The sequence below is a fragment of the Megalobrama amblycephala genome, linkage group LG2, assembly GCF_018812025.1.
Source record: "Megalobrama amblycephala isolate DHTTF-2021 linkage group LG2, ASM1881202v1, whole genome shotgun sequence".
Classification (NCBI taxonomy): Eukaryota; Metazoa; Chordata; class Actinopteri; order Cypriniformes; family Xenocyprididae; genus Megalobrama; species Megalobrama amblycephala.
The window spans coordinates 35475835-35496513 of NC_063045.1; the positions used below are offsets into that span (position 1 = coordinate 35475835).

The window sequence follows — 20679 nt, forward strand, 5'->3', positions numbered from 1 at the left end:
ATTTCTGATGGATCATGTGGCACTGAAGACAGAATGAGGCTGAAAATTTAGCTTTGATCACAGGAATAACTTATATTTTACAATATATTAAAATAGAAAATGGTTAATTTAAAATGTAATATGTTTTCTGTATTTTTGCTCAAAAACATGCAGGCTTGGTGAGCATAAGATACTTTTTTAAACAGTAATTACTGTTACTGTAAAAAAGAATTGTTGGTTTAACTGAAAAAAAAGTAAGTTACCTGGTTGCCTTGAAATTTTGAGTTCATTGAAATAAAAAAAAAAATACAATGCAATGAAGGCGATTGATTTAATCAGCAGAAACTCAAAATATTATGTTATCTGAACCACATTAATTATCTAAGTTGATTTGACAAAAGAAAAAAAATGTTGTGATTACAAATCATGAAAATATTTTTTACAGTGTATAATTGTGTGCGTATATATATATATATATATATATATATATATATATATATATATATATATATATATATATATATATACATACATATATATATATATATATATATATATACAGTACAGTCCAAAAGTTTGGAACCACTAAGATTTTAATGTTTTTAAAAGAAGTTTCGTCTGCTCACCAAGGCTACATTTATTTAATTAAAAATACAGTAAAAAACAGTAATATTGTGAAATATTATTACAATTTAAAATAACTGTTTTCTTTTTAAATATATTTTACAAAGTAATTTATTCCTGTGATGGCAAAGCTGAATTTTCAGCATTTGTGTACAATATTTTTTTTCAGGATTATTTGATGAATAGAAAGTTCAAAAGAACAGTGTTTATCTGAAATCTAATCTTTTGTAACATTATAAATGTCTTTACTGCCACTTTTGATTGATTTAATGCATCCTTGCTGAATAAAAGTATTCATTTCTTTAATTTCTTTTCAAAAAAATAAAAATAAAAATTCTTACTGACCCCAAACTTTTGAACGGTAGTGTATAATGCTACAGAAGCTTTGTATTTCAGATAAATGCTGTTCTTTTGAACTTTCTACTCATCAAGGAATCCTGAAAAAAAAATACACAACTGTTTTCAACATTGAAAATAATCATAAATGTTTATTGAGAAGCAAATCAGCATATTAGAATGATTTCTGAAGGATCATGTGACACTGAAGACTGGAGTAACGATGCTGAAAATTCAGCTTTGCATCACAGGAATAAATTACTTTGTCAAATATATTTAAATAGTACAGTTATTTTAAATTGTAATAATATTTCACAATATTACTGTTTTTTACTGTATTTTTAATAAAATAAATGTAGCCTTGGTGAGCAGACGAAACTTCTTTTAAAAACATTAAAAATCTTAGTGGTTCCAAACTTATGTACTGTATATATATATATATATATATATATATATATATATATATATATATATTTATATATTTATAGAATTTATATATTATACAATGATTAATTGTATAGAGTATTGAAGAGTATTGAATTGTATTGAAATAATTATTTAAAAGGCTCTGATTCTGAATCAGAAAATCTTTCAATTGAACAGCTCTGCTTTGGATTTGCTCCCTGTTCACACTGCAATCACAAGTCGCCACAGGTTGCCATTACTGTGGTTAAGATGATGAACTGTGATGGCAGCACATCAATATGAACATCCAGTGATCAATCATATGAGAGATCTGTGAGGAAAGCACTAGCGAGGTGGTTTGCAACACATTCACTGTAGTTCACAAAATCTGCTTGATCCAGCATGTGGGCGTATTTTGCCACAGCAATGATTTAGAGACAGAGTCGATAGAACATGTCTTGTTTTCACCCTTAATATTTGTTATGCAACAGGGTGCTAACAGCGATGCAGCAAGCATGGGGACTGTCTCTCTTTACTATATTAATATAATGTTGGATTTGAAGGTTACCCTGCTGAAAAGATCAGCATAGGTGATTGCATAGCCTGATATGATATAGTGATGCCTTATGTTGTGTCACTATATTGCAGCCATGGGTGTGCTGATGTCCAAGAAGCAGCAGGTGGAGAAGGTGCAGAAGTGCAGCGTGGTGGTGTCAGCATTTAAAGAAGGTCTGAAGGATCGGGCGGCCCCAGCAGCTACGGCTCAGAATGAAGAGGTCATAACCGAGAACGGGGATGAATCTGCTGAAGCATCCCACCAGGCTAACAAAGACCACACTGAACAGAAAGACATGGACAGCAAACCAGGGTCATCACCAAATCAGCAGGCCTCAGCTTCGTCCAGAGAGGAGCATAAGGCCAATCAGGAGGCTTGGGGGCGTCTCCGTGATGGGAAGGGTGTGGAGCCTGAGGATCTAAAGAAGGCACATCAGCTCACTCCTCCGGCGTTTGTGCGGCCAAAGAGAGAGGTCAACGACGACCAACCGGTAGACGTCTCGCTTGGGCAAACAGAGCAGGTAAAACAACTGAAAGGATCCATATTTGTAAATAATAATAATAATAATAATAATAATAATAATAAAAGATTAATTTAGTTACTTTGTGGTGCTGCCCGCTTTCCTGTTCATCTGTCATTATAAGTGTGTAAAAAATTTCTCTTTTGTTTAATATATGAACATCCTTAGCAATTCATTTGTTACAGTATTTATTCATCTTTGTTAGGTAATAAAATATTTAAATAAAAAATATTAACATATGCAACTTTTGATTTTTCTATAATGTATTAAGAAATGTTGAAACTAACATTAACTAAGATTAATAATTGCTTTAGAAATATTTGATTAATTCTATTTATTTTATTATATCCCCTCGACCCTAAGCTGTTTGGAAAATGAATGAATGGATAATTATATTAAATATATTTATAATGATAACTTCATATTATTATTATTATTATTATTATTTTTTATTTGTATTATTTATTATTATCATTTTTTTTTTACATAGTCTTTCATTTATTTTGCATTAACATTTTTTTTGTTTAGTTTTTCCTATATTTTTTTCGACTGTAGAGGACACCATGCCTCAAAAATGAGGCATTATAGCAACAATCTTCAAACACCTCAAGCACAACCTCTGTTGACCTACATATATGGTTATTTACTCCATGAAAATTCCATAACTTTATGAGATTGAATAACTCAACTAAAATAGTGGAGGGGGGTTGGTGGAGGTTATCCTTTCATTCTGAGCTGTAACCTGCTCTGTGACGCATATACATGAGAAAATGTCAAGATTATGAGTTAGGGAAGCTGATCCCAGCTCAGCCTAAATGGCAGCTCAGGTTTGTTGACAGTGTGTGGGCAGCGGGTATAGGCTGTGCTAGAAAAACCTGGCTGGGTGAGCTGCAGTGGCGTCTGGGATCAGTCCGAAATTAATTGGGGTCACTGAAGCTTGCGGCGATGGGGCCATGCCTCATAGTGAGCCAGCGAAGAGCCACTCCACACAACTCCACTCAACAGAATGCTTTTGATTACCTCCGGTCTCTCTCTCTGCAGATATAAAAGACATAAGAGCAGGCAGAATGAGATGCAATTTGGATTGTCTTTGTGAGTTATGTCTAGATGCATTTGCTGATGTTGAAATATGGTTCAGGAAAGTGAATAAACAAACAGACAGACAGAACTGCCATGAAAGAAAAACAGAACAGCTGGTGAATGTAATTGTAATAAAGGAAAAACTTTGCTTTTACTTTGGCAAAAGGGAATAAACTTTATCCTAGATCACCTTAGGAGAAATAAAAATAGACACAAACAAGATCATTTTTGTCATAAGAGTAAATAAAGAACTACAATGCTTACCATCAGATTATTTGATTTTGAAAGAAATGTTTGAGTTCATAGTGAAATTTCTAATGTTTGATTGCAGATTTGGTATATCTGAGCACAGTTTGAGACAATGCTGAGACCTCTGCGGTGATACTTGTGAGATTACAGGGGTCTTTTTATCAGAAGAGAAATCTAAGCAGGAGATGTAAGAGTTTTGAATTGGTTGCTAAAGTGTCCCTAACTGGTTGCTAATGGCCTAAAAGTGGTCATTGCTAGGGTGTTCTGGGTGGTTGCTATGACGTTGCTAGGTAATTACAAGAAAGGAATAAACATATTCTTATGTGGGTTTATATGTAAATAGTTTGATGGTTGGAGTGTGAATTTCTGAACATTTATTGACAATCATTCAATGTAAGTCTATATTTGAATAATTGATTGTCTACTAAGAAACTGTAAGATTAATTAATAATTTTTTTAAATAAAGCATGCTATGTTCATTAAGTAATCTCAATGCTCCAAATAGAAATTAAACATCTAAAAGTATCTTTATTTGTATGTTTTCTGAGTACCTTTCCTTTGTCCATGAAAAATGCTTTTTTTCTCTGCTCGCTTCTCGATGACTAGCGCTTCCACTCAGCAAGTTTGGTATCGTTGTAAAGCGCAGCATTCCAACTTTGTGAATAATCATAAAAAATTCTCGATGGCATGAGTCTGAACCAATGAAATGTGATATTCAAACTCATGCTGATGTAAACAAAATGATCTTACTTGTGCTGACTGACAGATCCGAAGTGATCCGAAGATGCCTCAGACATCGCCCGATCCCGATATACACATATACACAGATTTACAGTATTTCAAAATATCTGTCTTGGCAAGTATTCACACAAACATTATCTGTTATGTCTTAAGTGAACGTTTGGTTAACTGTTGGGGAAAAACATCTGATGTGTAACATTATATTAAATCCGTGCTGTACAGTAGGTCTGTTTCATTAATGTTAATCAGACAATTGTGGTATCATGGAAAAAAGCTGAATATATATTTTTCCTATAGATATTTGATTTGATGTGTGCCAGATTTGGTGTTATTACCAGGGATTGTAAGGTATGGTTGCTAGGTAATTCTGCTTTGGAACCTTCAGAAAACTTTAACACGATTTTTCTTAAAATGGACTTTTTCGACTCAGGTTTTCAAACAGGTGTAGTAGCCTATTCCAGCAAATCATACATCATTTTGAAGGTTAGAGAATGAAATGAAAATAACAACTCATTTTTTCCAGCACAGGTCACTTATATTTAATTTTGTAATTAAATATAGTAATTTTGCTATGTGCTTTTGTCATTTTAATTAGATTTTGTTATTTTTAAATATTACTAGGTTTAATTTATTTTAGTTTTAGTTTTTATTTACTTTCAGTTAGTGCTTTAACTTAAATTTATTTCAGTAAGGTGCCAATGCAACATTTCTAATTTCTGTTTAGTTAAAGTTTTTAATCTAATATTTATATTTATATATCAGTTTGATTTCAATTAACAAAATGTTTTTAATAGTTTTAGTTAATGATAATAACACTGCCTATAAATAACCAGGGCAACGATAATAACCTATATATATATATATGATATAATAATGGCTATATAGGGTTATTATCGTTTTATATATATATATATATATATATATATATATATATATACATACATACATACACAAAATGCAGAGATTAGAGGTCCACTACCATTGCAGCAGTTAAATTCCAATCAGCCTCAGAATACCGATGCAGAGCTTGAGTCAGATTCAGAGGCACACTGGCAAGGTGACGTCCTTTGGCTCTTCTGATCACCCCGGTTCTAAATACAGCACCTCTCCCCCGCGCTCATATCACAATCATCACTCTCCTCAGAGACACATGTCACAATCTGAAGAGCAAGTGTGTCTGGTACCTATGCAAGAATAGGACCTGGAAATAGAAAAGTTTTTGATCCCTGGTCTTCTAGTGCCACGATATATATAAGTGTGTAATGCTCCTATATTTGATAAGCAAAGGAACTAATTACTTAAGCTTATTAGTTGGCCATGGTTCTGGAGGGGTGGTTCTAGAAAAGCAAATTTTGTATGCGCGTGTTTTTTATGCTTGGTTTGGTTGCTATGTACGAACAAGAGATCAGTTCCACTTCCTTCAGTTCCCCTTTTTCCAGGTCTCTTTTCACTTTGTAATATTTAGCTCTGATTGTACATTTGCGTCATACCAACTCCAGAACTAGCAGCAGTAGTGCTGTAACTGGGCAGTGACTCATCATGAAAACAGCTCTCATACCTACTAAACTCCTGTAGAGACTCTTGGGTCTGCATCAAAAGACCTTCAAAATTATATAAACTTTGTCTTCACACGTTTCCAAGGCTTTAAAATGTCTGACCCTGAGTTGCATTAATGTGACAGGTTGTCAATAATGTCCAGTCTCCACAGTCTGTCTCTAGATGGGTGACGCGCTACAGCAAAAATGAGCAGCATGAAATAAGACGAAGCAAGATGCAGACAGTTCATTAGATGTAGATTCTATCCCATTATACCTGTTGGAAAACAACTAAATGTAACAACTCTTCTAACTTAAGAACATTTTTAGAAGTGCTGTTTTGGAAATAGTGCAAACAACAAGCTGTGCTAACCATTGCTAAGCTACAGTATGTTCCTAAACTGCCATCTTGTATAATAATCTGCCAACTATTATTATATTTATTAATATTAGCTTTTATTTTTATATTTTCAGTTTTCATTTAGGTTTTTAGTTAAGGTTTTGTGTTTTAGTCCCTTTGTCCTTATTAGTGTTTTATATTTGAAGACTTCAGATGCAAAGGCCTTTAAGTGCCATCTGAAATTTTCTTCTAAAATGAGCATTTTTAACAAGCTTGTATGTTTATGTTGTTATTTCACTTTAATGGCAATGAAAAGGACCTTATTAATTGCCATTAAAGTGAAATTACTGAACCTAAACATACAAGCTTGATAAAAATACTCATTTTAGAAGAAATTTCAGAAGGCACTTAGAGGATTTTGCATCTAAAGTCTTCATTTATTTTTAGCTTTAATTTATATTTATTTCCGTTTTTGCTTTTAGTAAATTTACACCTTCAACTTTAACCTTTTTTATTTCAGTTAGTTGCCAAGACATTCTGTTAACTAAGTAACTTTCAACTACATGTCAACTACCAGTCATTAGAATATTCGTAGAGGGTTAGGGTTGGTAGAATAAGTTACATGTACTTTTCAAAGTTACTTATAGTCAAAATGAAGTGTTACTATTCTATTCTATTCTATTCTATTCTATTCTATTCTATTCTATTCTATTCTATTCTATTCTATTCTATTCTATTCTATTCTATCACAGTTTAGTATTTATAACACTTATAAATAAATGTATCTCCTGGGACCAGTAAAATGTTATCTTGTGCTATATTCATTGAACCAGCATGGCATCCTTATATCATGACATGAAAGTAAACCACATGCAGATTCAGATGCTGTAGCCCTGTGCACCATGGGAGACTTTAAATGAGCAGTGAATGTCAAGTGAGATTATTACTATATTTGGTGACCTTTAATGGAAAGTAACTAATGCAGGGAGGTATAGAAATTTGATTATAAGTGTTCACTTATTGATGAGTCACAACACTTCCTGTAATTATGCATTTTCAATGTGATTTTTTCTCAGTAAATCAATAACAGTCTTGTTGCTCGTAAGGAATGATTTGTCTTTGTCTTTTCTCGCTCTGTTTTGCGATCAGCCCGTCAATGATGAGATGTGTGAGGTCTGTGAGGTTTGGACGGCAGACGATCTGTACCCCTGCCGGACGTGCACGCGGGTCTTTCACGACGGCTGTCTGCAGGAGATGGGCTGCCTGAGCACTGAAGCCCTGCAGGAAATGAGAGAGACAGCCCACACCACCACCGGCTGGAGCTGCTATTACTGCGTGAGTTCTCTCAACCCTTTCTCATGAATACATACATAAAAAAATCACATACAAACATTTTTACAAGCACATTTCCACTCTCTGGCTGTTTGAAGTTGTTTCCGAGCTGTCTTTCAGACTGTAACAATGATCCATTCTGTAGGAGTCAGTGCCTATATTTATCTGTGCGGCTGTCTTAAAGGAACAGTTTACTCAGAAATTACAACATGATTGTGCCATATGTTATCATGTCGGAAAGATCGTATTTTTGCACAACGTTGTTATAATACGGGTGGGAAGCTCAGGATTTTTTTAAGCCCTGATGTTTATGAGTTGGGGCTGTGTCAGAGATAAACGCTGTGGAACACCACAATACTTAAAGGTATGTAGCAGTGATATCATCAGGCTTTTCTATTTATAACAAAGTAAGCGAATTGCCTGCATAAAATCTGATAGCATTGTAATATATCAAATAAATATAACAAACACATTTGATGCACATTCTTTGTTTTTTTTGTTTTTTTTTAGAAGTACAGAGTTAAAAACTTTGCTGTATTTTTGTGTAGTTATTTAAAATAAGGTACACTGCTGAAAAAAACTTGAATACCCCTGATGTCGTAAACATGACTTCCCACCTCGTAAATACAGACTTCCCAGGAGGACTCGAACGCACCACTATGAACTGGAATTGTATGGAAAAGATTCATATTCTTTAGAAACTTTTCAGTGTTCCAGTAAAAAAAAAAAAAAGAAAGAAAAAAAAGCGCAAAGGTTTAGAACAATAGGTGGGTAAAAAAAATGGCAGAATATTATTTTTTGCATGAAATATCCCTTTAAAATGCATTATGAAATAGTCACTTCTGTAACATGATATTTCCAATTGAAATATTCAGAGAGTAATGAATAACTTTAAATATATTCTTTGTGATTTGATTAGACTGTGCCATTTACTCAGTTACATTAAATACACAGACAGACAGACAGACAGACAGACAGACAGATATACAGATAGATAGATAGATAGATAGATAGATAGATAGATAGATAGATAGATAGATAGATAGATAGATAGATAGATAGATAGATAGATAGATAGATAGATAGATAGATAGATAGATAGATGTGTGATGCTGACGCAGGAGCTGGCCAATACAGAGTCGGCATTCTGACGTAAACACGTAAGCTCTGCACTGCGTCAACTGCGTAACTGACTGACAGGGAAGAGGAAAAATTGTTGAATAAAGTTGTTATTTTTTGTTTTGTTTTTGCGCATTGACAAGAGTTGCGTCCCAAATGACGCACTATACACTATGCACTTATACACTATGTACTTGTGCACTATGCACTCATCCATGTGGTGCGTGAATTGTATAAGGTTATTTTGTCATTTAACAATGGAGACCGATCCTCCCTCCCCCTCCACTACGTAATTAAAGCTGCGACAGTTGAGTGCACGAAGTGTCCAACATTCCACACTTCGTTTTTTCCGTTAATTTAGTGCATCATCCGGGTATTTAAAGTGCACTTTTTCTTTTTGGAATTTTCAGTGTGAACGCACTACTCGCACTATTTATACTTAAAAACGTCATAGAATAGTGCATAAGTACTCGAATTGGGACGAGTATAAGTATAAGTAATAAGTATTCTCGTCGCTTAACATTAAAGGGTTAGTTCACCCAAAAAATGAAAATTCTGTCATTAATTACTCACCCTCATGTCGTTCCACACACGTAAGACCTTCATTCATCTTCGGAACACAAATTAAGATATTTTTGATGAAATCCGATAGCTCAGTGAGGCCTGCATTGCCAGCAAGACAATTAACATTTTCAATGCCCAGAAAGCTACTAAAGACATATTTAAAACAATTCATATGACTACAGTGGTTTAACCTTAATATTATAAAGCGACGAGAATACTTTCTGTGCGCCAAAAAACAAAAACAAAATAGTGACTTTATTCAACAATATCTAGTGATGGGCGATTTCAAAACACTGCTTCATGAAGCTTCGAAGCTTTACAAATCTTTTGTTTTGAATCATTGGTTCAGAGTGTGTATCAAACTGCCAAAGTCACGTGAAATACAAAGTTCAGTCATGAAACTCTAACCGAGCGCTGATTGGGTCTTTCTACGCCATGGCATCAGCCAATCGGGAGTAATTTCATATCCACGTAACCATATATATCGTACCCTAGCCTGCGATCGACAAGCTGCGCAATGTGAAGCGCTGTTATCCCTCCTCCTCCCCAGCGCCACCTGTAGAGATCTGCTACGGGGGTTCTACCATTCTTGCAGCAGCCTCTTCCTTGTTGTTTTATTTGACTAAGCTGAACAATTGGTATTTGCTCAGCAGCAACAGCAGCAGCGTAGCAGATCTCGTATGCCAAAATCAAGCCATGTATACTTCATACCCCATGCCAATAAATGCTGGTTGAATTTAATCCACTCCGAGAGTTGTCATGATTGAACTATTGAAATTTTGAAACAATTATGATGTAACGAAGACTCGTTTAATGAAATCACGTGACTTTGGCAGTTTGATACGCCTCCGAACCACTGTTTTGAAACAAAAGCTTTGTAAAGTTTCGAAGCTTCATGAAGCAGTGTTTTGAAATCGCCCATCACTAGATATTGTTGAATAAATAAGTATTCTCATCACTTTATAATATTAAGGTTGAACCACTGTCACATGTAAGTTTAAAGTATTCTGGCTAAGCCCCCAGTTTTTCAAGGCGACCGTTATTTAGAACGTATCACTTTATTGTTTCCATGGTGACGCGTCATTACTTGTCGCGTAACACTGCAGCGCTGTATGACTGAAGGTCTGCTTTTATTTCATTTTTCCTTTTTTATTCAAAATATTCACAAATTTGTAAGAAATATCTGATAGCATAGCATGAAATATCTGATATTCCGATTGTCAAATATGTGCAAGTGGATGTGTGTTGCTCGTACACCTATATAATGATTGCGTTAGTTGAACTATATGCGCGATGGGTACCGCCATGTTAGTTTGCGCCAAGCAGAGATCTGTTGGATCTGTTGTGTATTCATCCACTTCTCCCAAAATACATTAAATTAAGTGAGTCGGTGAACTGGGGAAGAATAGAGTAAACTTTAAAGTTACTTACACAATTGTGTATCTGATATGAACAAAACGTTGTCTAATTATAATGAAAAGGATTGTTATTGCCGCTTCTGTAGACATCAGTGTGTATTTTACAAACTCTAAATGTATTGTTTTGCTAGTACTCGTGTATTTAAGTGTCTGAAACCTAAAATAAACATTATGTGGTTCAAAACTCTGCATATTTGTGATATAAAAAGCGGAGCGTGTCTGGCTTTGGCTTGGTGCCAACCAAAGCGTGCAAGCATATTTGAATTTGGCAGTTGATCACACCGGTGTGTGATCACACTTATCACACCGGTGTGATCGTACGCACCAGGGACCAGCCAAGACTGATTAAATATGTTTTTAGTACCTTTCTGGGCATTGTGAAAGGAAATGATCTTGTTGGCAATGCAGGCCTTACTGAGCCATTGGATTTTATCAAAAATATCTTAATTTGTGTTCTGAAGATGAACGAAGGTCTTATGGGTGTGGAACGACATGAGGGTAAGTAATTAATGACAGAATTTTCATTTTTTGGGTGATCTAACCCTTTAAGGTTGAACCTCTGTAGTCACTTTGACTATTTTAATGATGTCTTTACTACTGCTCTGGAACTTGAATGTGGTAATTTCGTTGCTGACTATGGGAGATAAAAAAACCTCTCGGATATCATCAAAAATATCTTAATTTGGTTTGGAACGACATGAGGGTGAGTAATTAATGACAGATTTCATTTTTGGGTGAACTAACCATTTAAACCCGATGCAGAATCTGCATTAGAAATGTCTGGTTGCATGGAATGATATATAGATACGTCAACAGAAGAGCAAAGTTGAGAGGCACAATAATGACATTTATTGTGAACCATTTATAAGGACCTGGGATGAACTAGGGCTTCTCTTAAATATCCTTATTCTTCAAAAAGTGCTGATAAAGTGATCAAGTATATAGACCACCTGTTGCCCAGCATATATTCACAGATCCTTAACCTGTACAGCTCCTCCCAAAGGTCAGCATGGAGATGAGCATGTCAAGATGATTGTTATGCTAGAGAGTCTGGACTCTGTTCAAAGTGCTCTTTCTCCCAGCATCAGAGGAGTCTGGCACTAAAATTACAAAGTGGGCTGTCAAAGCTTGCAAGCGTCCTTCAAAGTGAAGTAGAGCGCTTATCTTAGTCGCACAGGCTGCTGATGCTTAAATCATTTGTTGAGCAAGTAGGACATTTTTGTAGCACTCTGAGGCTGCTGCTACACACTCCAGATGCACTCGCTGCTTTCCAGCTAGACTCACACCATCAAATGGGTTGTATCCCATGCTGCATTGCAAACATTAACAGCTGTGGACACAACCCTCGAAACAATATGTGAAGCGGCTTGTTGTTGGCGAAATGTCTGGCGCGTATTTACTTGGAGGGCTAATTCACAGCTTATGTGTCTGGTTTTCTCACTCTGCCCTCGCTACAACCTAATCCACATGTGTGCATGAGTGTGTGTGTGTCGAGGACTAGAGATGTTGAAACTGGGGATTATGCTGTCGTATAGCTTTCAAGGGACACAAATGTTTTGTTTCATGTAATACCATTCAATTTATTCAAGTGTATTTCAGTGCACTGGGACAAACTAGGGCTTAATGAGAAATGATAGCACCATAGGGAACTCTTAGCATGAAATTTAACATCAGTAAGTGTTAACAAGAAGACCGTGGTGGAAAATTAATTAAGAGTCCAGTCCAGGTTGTCAAACTGATTTTGGCACTTGGCGTCAAATGTGGGATTCGCCATTCAATAGAATCAGCACTGTGATTAGCCGTGTGACAATTTAGATAATGAAAGCCCTTCCTTGCTCAAAAACAACAATAAAAGCTCAAACTGATATGACATGCACCTGGTGTGGAGATATGCTTATAAAGAACTTCAAAAGTCATTGATGATGGGGAACGTCAAGATTGAAAACTGTGAGCTGAAGCAATATGTACACACAATGGGATAAGGATAGGAATAGGAATAAGCTGTGTATTGTCTTGTTAGCTAGCTGAACCCTTTGCAAGGACATAATTAATAATTTTTGCCTCCCCTTGTTCTAACATCTTTCGAGGTTTGTGGTTTGAAAATGTCACCCAGCAGTGATGTATTGTGCTGAAACTGCTGCATTGTTTTGTTTTGTGGCTGGTCCAACTATGCTTGTGTTCTTTACTCTGGTTTTATCTTTTGGACTACCAGTAGAATTTAAATCTCTTGCCCACGGTTTCACAGACAAGGCTTAAGTCTAGTCCTGACTAAAATGCATGTTTGAGCTGTTTTAACTGAAAGCAACTTGCACTGACATATCTTAAAATATGTCAGTGCCATTGGTTTGTCTCAAGAACCACAACAGTAATGTTTTTTTTTCTAAGGCACCTTTATAACTGCTACTTAAGGGCCAGATTTATTAATAGCTTGTGCCAGCACAAACCCTCTTTTGGCGTTAAAAAACTACTGTCAGATTTACTAAAGACACGCTGTGCAAAATTAGTGCTGCAAAGGCATGGACTGAGTTGTTTTTGAGGCTGACCTTATTGCATATGCATTTGTAGGAGTTTCCCTTTAAGACACAACATTTATGGGAAGAGAGTATTTAAATTAATCATGCAACGCGATTTACTAATGTTTGCGCTAGTCAATTTACTGGTATTTTGCGCCATTATTTAATGCCCAAAAAAGCATGTCTTGAAGGGTTAGTTCACCCAAAAATGAAAATTCGGTCATTTATTACTTACCCTCATGCCGTTCCACACCCCTAAGACCTTCATTCATCTTCAGAACACAAATTAAGATATTTTAGTTGAAATCCGTTGGCTCCGTGAGGCCTGCATAGGGAGCAATGACATTTCCTCTCTCAAGATTCATAAAGGTACAAAAACATATTTAAATCAGTTTATGTGAGTACAGTGGTTCAATGTTAATATTATAAAGCGACGAGAATATTTTTGGTGTGCCAAACCCCCCCAATGTGTATATTGTTTTTTTTTGGCGCACCAAAAATATTATTGTCAATTTATAATATTAATATTGAACCACTGTACTCACATGAACTGATTTAAATATGTTTTTAGTACCTTTATGGATCTTAACAGAGGAAATGTCATTGCTCCCTATGAAGGCCTCACGGAGCCATCGGATTTCAACTAAAATATCTTAATTTGTGTTCCGAAGATTAACAAAGGTCTTACGAGTGTGGAACGGCATGAGGGTAAGTTATAAATGACAGAATTTTCATTTTTGGGTGAACTAACCCTTAAACCCATTTGCGACATGGCTGCAATTGTTGCTGCTAGGAGGAGACACCGCAGAGAACAGAGAGCGCATGGTAGAAGGGAGAAAATATTTTCCACTCATATTAATTTCTTTGGAACGCCAGAAGAAGATGTTAACCATATATTATATGTAACAAGTTGCTCCTATGTCGACCTGCACTTGATGAGCATTTGCGACCCAGCGCTAATTTGCACTGCTCTTGGTAGAGTGCGTTGGTCATTATGTAAATTATTTGATAGCTTGCAGCTCCCATCAACTCATTTATGAAGTTGCGCTCTCACGCTAATTTGCTCCATTTAGTAAATCTGGCACTAAATATCCTAATTGAACTAAGGTCTAATCCTGGCTTAATCCAAGCCCTGTCTGTGAAACCAGGTCTTGGAGTTTCAGCAGACATGAAGGTCTAAAGAGATAGTTCACTTACAAATGAAAATTCAGTCATCAATCACTCAGTCACTCACCCTCATGTCGTTCCAAATCCATATAACTTTCTTCTGTGGAACATACTGTATTTGCAAGCTTGAATTTATATTGTAGTTTTGTTTCAAAATGTATGTTGCATTCTCAACCTTGCCACAAAGGGCAGTAAAAACTTGTCACAGAATGCTCTGAGACTTAGGTAAGATCCAATTGCAGTTTTATTGGGAAATCCAAAATCAATGTCCTATGCCAGGCAAAGGGTAAAAATACTTGCAGAATCCACCAAAAACTGGAAACAAGAAACCAGGGAGAGTGCTCAGATGTGCAGAGTGACAACACAAATGACAGACATGGCATGGTTTAAATAGACAGAAGCTAACAATGAAATAAGTTACAGCTAAATGCAATGATGAGTCCAGACAAAGGATTATGGGAGTTGAAGTTCATGGCTGAGGGAAAGAGAGTCAGGAAAGGAGTGCCCTCAAGAGGTCAACCTGGGAACTCCAGCAAGTGTCTATGACATTACCCTCCCTCTAAGGAGCGGATTCCAGATGCTCCAAAGGCTACCAAAAAAAAAAAGTCCAGGACGGAGGTGAAGTGGATGAGGATTAGGGGGAGGGAAGGTGGGCCAGGTCCATGGAGGGGAAGGGGGACTGGAGACAAAGGCAAAGCAGGCAGCCAGGGTGGAGCAGACTGATCAGGTGGCCAGGGCAGAGCAGACTGAGCAGGAAGGGCAGAAAACCATCTCTGCGATGCTGGAGACCACCATTGCGGAGCAGACGACCACCACAGCTGCACAGATGGTCTTGAAGATCCCCACGGTGGAGCAGATGACCACCACTGCAGCGCAGATGGGCTTGATGACTCCCACGGCAGAGCAGATGACCACCACAGCTGAGTAGATTGGCTTGAAGACCCCCACAGCAGAGCAGACGACCACCACAGCAGCACAGATGGTCTTGAAGATCCCCACGGCAGAGCAGACGACCAACATGGCGGCGCAGATGGGCTTGATGACCCCGACGGCAGAGCAGATGACCACCACAGCCGTGCAGATGGAACTGAAGACCCCATGGCGAATCTGGTGAATCTAGATTCCAACACAGCTGATTAGGCAAAACTGAAACACAAGGCACAGAGAGGTTAGTGTTGGCCACCAGGGCGGTAATAGGACAGACAGGGAGCTCAGGAACATACTCGAAGGCTCTGACCAGAGCGACCTCTCTGATCATGTTAAGGCAGGCAAACATTTCAGGAACGACCTCTGAGGTCACGTCAAGGTCAACATCACAGAAGACAGGAAAATCAGAGGTGACCTCCTTTATCGCAGTCGGGCAGCCAAAAAACTCATGGACTGGAGAGGATTCATGGGCTGGAGCGGGTTCCGGAGCAAACTCATGGGTTGGAGCGGCCTCTGGAGTAGACTCTTGGGCTAGAGCAGACTCTGTAGCAGACTCATTGACTAGAGTGGGCTTAGGAATAGACTCGTGGGCTGGAACGGGCTCCAGAGTGGACTCGTGGGCTGGAGTGGGCTGTGGAGTGGACTTGTGGGTTAGAGCGGGCTCTGGAGTGGACTCGGGGGCTGGAGCGGGCTCTGGAATACACTCATTGGCTGGAGCAAATTCAGGAGTGGATTACCGGATTGAAGAGCAGTCTCAGAGCACACACACGACATGGCCATCCTCGTAACAGGGAGTCCTGTCGACAGCGTGACCACCCTTGAAACCCCTGGGCTTGAGACTATCGCTGAAACACCAGCTGCTCGCACCAACGTCAGTGAAGTGTCCACCAAGCTAGAAATCAGTCTCAAATACCTAGGGCCCACCTTAATGGCTTCCTGTGCGATGTTCATTATGACCGGGAAATGTGGTGTGGTATTCATGATGGCTGGAGCCATTTTGGCTGATGACTTAGGCTTGGCGGACATCTTGAGCACAGGCTCTGGTGCGGTGGCCATTCTGTAAATAGGGCACTACCTGACCAGGAGGAACAATCTGACTTTGATACTGAAGAACGTCGATGAATTCCCGAAAACCCAGAGTCTTAAGTTCCCTCAACTCCCACGAAGGCAAGGGGTAGTCCAAGCATTCATTAAACATTTCAATCAGCTTAGTGTCATTATACTCCAGACCCACCGAAAGAGTCCACTTGCATCCCCTGCTGACGTAGGGCAGTCAAGTTCTGGTGTTGTGCTTTCTGCTCCTTAGTAGCTGGAGGAATAATCTAAATTCCCATGTTTCTGGATCTGTAGTGATCAAGTTTTTCTGTCACGGAATGCTCTGAGACTTAGGTAAGATCCAATTGCAGTTTTATTGGGAAATCCAAAATAAATGTCATATGCCAGGCAAAGGGTCAAAATACTTGCAAAATCCACCAAAAACTTGAAACAAGAAACCAGGAAGAGTGCTCAGATGTGCAGAGTGACAACTACAAAAACTCAATGACAAATGATAGACATTGCTTCAATGTACCGGTTCGAAAAACCAATTCACTAGCATGCTGGACATATCCGAAAGAGACTACTCAGTTCAACGTATATTGTTAGAGTGGCTGGAGCGGTGCTAAGAATGAGTTGGCAAAAACTGGCATCATGGAATCATACATTCTGGGAAATTGGCTCATTTCGAGACTACGTGTCAGGCATGTCTGAATACAAGTTTTTTTTAACCACTGTTTTTATCGTCACAGCTCAGGGCAGTCACTGGTGACTTAGAACTGCACGTTATTGTGGTGTCAGTCAGCCAGTCAGTGCTGTCACGATGTAAACTTCATGTGGGTCCATAGTCACATGGCATTTATTGGCTACAAAAAAGTGCCCATAACTAATGAGCAAATTTGCTCACCCATGAGCAAAAATGACGTATTTCAAATCACATACTTCCAGAGGATCAGATAAAACTACCACTGACATATGAACAACGGGCTGCCAAACATTTGCATCTGTGTACCTGCACAGAGTATGTTTGTGGCCTTAGAGACAACAGTAAATCCTACCTCTCACTAAGCATTGTTTGTAACATTTGTTCTTCATTTTGGGGTCTCTGACCGGTGTCTGTTGAGAATTGGTAGTTTATAACACAACGCACATGAAATCCAATCTCATTTCAATGATCATCCACAGAAGGGGAGTGTATCCCACAGTCACCGCTGACAGGAAATGGAGGAACCTCTGAGATTTACCCTCCCCATCTGCTCTAGTGCCATTGTTCAGATGAGTTCTCATCAGACTGAGAAAAGCTGATTGAAAATACAGCTACTCCCAGTGCTACTGGGCTCTGACAGCATTTGTTTGAAGCCAGAGCTTGAGCCAGGAAAGAAATCTCACTCTGAATTTGATATGAAAGGACAAGCTGTCATTTGATCACCGGGAGCTTCTTCCTGCACCTCTTACACCTCAAACTCATTAGGTTTCCTTAAGAGCTGAGTTAGTCAGGCAATTCATTACCCTTAGTTCAGAGATTGTTAGCCTTTTTAGAAAGATAAAGGGAGAGAGAAAGATTGAATCACTTGCTGCTGAAGATAATTAAAGTAACAGTGTTTTTAAGGCTCAGTCTGAAGGACCCAGAAGCTTTGTGCAGAATGTTTTTCTCATTAAGTCATTTTTTTATTTTATTTTAAAAACCCTCTTTTTACAAGTGTTGTCAATTTAATGTGTTAAATTAGAATGCTCATAATCAATTACTTTTTTGTAATATCCATTTTATGATTTACTAATCTGCCAGCAGATAATGGCCTTTTTGCAGCAAATATTGATGTACAGCATGTGATTGGTATTATTAATAATAGTAAATTAATATTTAGTTTTTATTTTTATATTTTCCATTTTCATTTTAATTTTAGTTAATATTTTTTGTTGTGAGTTTTTGTCATTATTTTTAAAACATATTTGCTTTTTTAAATGTCTATATAGTTTTTATTCATTTTTATTTCAGTTTTGGTTATTTTAGTACATCAGGTTAAACTAAATGAAAATGAGAAATGTTGCCTTATAGCTGAAATAAAATATATTTCTTTCATTGTATTTCAGTTAATATATTTCAAATATTGAAAATGTTTTTTTTTTATGGTTTTGGATTAGTTAACTAATAACCCCGATATTGTGAGTATAGATTGAAAATTTTAATCAGTTGTCAAATGTACTGTACTTTAACTCAACATCAACATTTGTGAAATTTATTTAATTTCATTTTGAATTCAAATTATGTTTTGTCATTGAATTTATTGCTGTGATTTTATTTTGTGTTGAAAATTAAATGTTTGTTAATAGTTGATTTGTGGACAATAATTCATTTATATTCGTAGGGTAAAGATGTTATTGAAAAAAATGTTATTATCTTGATGTGAAAAGACCATTGGGATGTCAGCTGGAATAGTCAGAGGGCTTCTTGTCACATCTTACCTTTTCATGATTTTCAATTTTGTGCAATCACTATTAATGTTTTCATTTATTCTACTTATTATTATTACTATATTGGATTATGCATCATCATCATCATGAACATGCTAAAATCATTTCTAAATATCTTAAATTTTAGCAGTGAATGTACACTGATATATTCTTATTGTTTTATTACTAGTATTGAAACAGTTATTTCAACAATAAGTCCACAAGAAAGGAAGCAGTGTAATGTAATATTCTCTTTAAAGTGAACTGAAAGACTCTTCCTCTTCATCCCTCAGGATAATGTGAACCTGCTGCTTACTGAAGAAGAGATGTACAGTCTGATGGAAACCTTCAAGCAGTGCAAGATCATTCCAGGTGTTTTTCTCAGTCTCATTTTAACAGCTTCTTTGTTAAAGTCATGCTTTAAATACGTGACTTTGTGGAGTAAAATAGAAGCTAATTAAAGTTTACTAATTTATCACATCAGTACTGTAATTAGGCCTGAACTGTTTCCATTGATTGATGATGCTGTAACTTCCCTCTCACCTACTTTCTGCTCAGAGTCGTGCCTGGTTTCAGATGAACTCCTGCAGTACAGGCACTTTGTGACCAAGCAGCTCTTTGAAAGAGACTTGACTGATGAGGAGGAAGAGGAAGTTCTGGCCCAATTTGCTGCTCTGGATCCAGAGAAGAAGGGTCAGATTGAGTGGTCTGACTTCCTCTACCACGAGTCACTTTCAGTGCTGCAGAAGTTCCGGACTGAGGTAGGGCTGTCAAAATGACTGGGAAAACTAAATTCGATTTTTTTAATCAAATGCTACTAATATTCTAATTATATTTGAATTTAAAAGGCATGATTTCATTTAGGGGAAAAAAGCTTTTGGCTTATCTTCCGAGGCCACAAGAGGGTGCACTGAGCAAAATATGAATGCACCGCATTGAATTGTTTATTCAAAGCAATGAATTATCATGACTGTATAAAAAAAGTGCATAACGTTTAATGTTTATGCTGTGTATCAAATATAATTTAGTAAATTGCATAAACAATTATGAACAAAACAGCATCATGTATTTATCCATAGTTTAATACGAAGAGGCGATCGAAGCTCCAATGACAGAGTACTTAAAAACATGAGATGCAGTGGAATGGAAAAAAACTCCACAAAGTCTTGAGACATGTTTTTAAAAGTTGAACTTCTTTTAACTTTACATGGGTTTCTAAACATGTGGCTTTCTTGTGCAAGACATAAATGCAACAGTCAAAGATGTCCATCTAGCACATGTTTACATAAAAAACAATGGAAAAACAGTTCAGAAAATGTGTTCTGTGTGAACAGCTTGGTTACGGTTTTGACATAACCAAGATCATCTTCACATTGAGGTTCTTCATTTCTCCAAAGTTTTGAATGAACAACGCAGCAGCGCCATATCTAGTGGGTTAAAATAAGCTAACAAAACAACACATTTAAAGACTGACTTTTCTCTCATTTTTTTGCACACATTACACAACTAACTGTGCATCAATTACATGTTTGTTCTCCTCCCCAACTGTATGATCCTGAAACTCATTCTATCACAAACTTGTGCAGTTTATTATTGATGGTGTGCCATTAAACATAGAGGAAGAGTTTGCAGTCATTTTATTGCACAGAAAGAGAAAAAAGAAGAAAAATATATATTTATATAATTCTATTTAAATATATATTTATTTATTATATTTTATTCTTGTGTTGGTAAAGCTGAATTTTCAGCATCATTACTCCAGTCTTCAGTGTCACATGATCCTTCAGA

The 20679-nt window shown here is 37.0% G+C and overlaps 1 protein-coding gene across 4 annotated transcripts in view; it reads left to right on the forward strand.

Moving 5' to 3' along the window:
- The window catches only part of phf24 (PHD finger protein 24), a 49914-nt gene that overhangs the window by 15881 nt on the left and 13354 nt on the right, over positions 1-20679 (forward strand). For all 4 annotated transcript variants that reach the window (XR_007182219.1, XM_048173336.1, XM_048173357.1 and 1 more), the window contains exons 2-5: positions 1993-2420; positions 7515-7700; positions 19185-19263; positions 19450-19652. Coding sequence is in view for 3 of the 4 variants with exons in the window: in XM_048173336.1 (XP_048029293.1) it covers positions 1995-2420; positions 7515-7700; positions 19185-19263; positions 19450-19652 (894 nt within the window). In the remaining variant the exon portion in view is untranslated. The remainder of the gene's footprint in view (positions 1-1992; positions 2421-7514; positions 7701-19184; positions 19264-19449; positions 19653-20679) is intronic.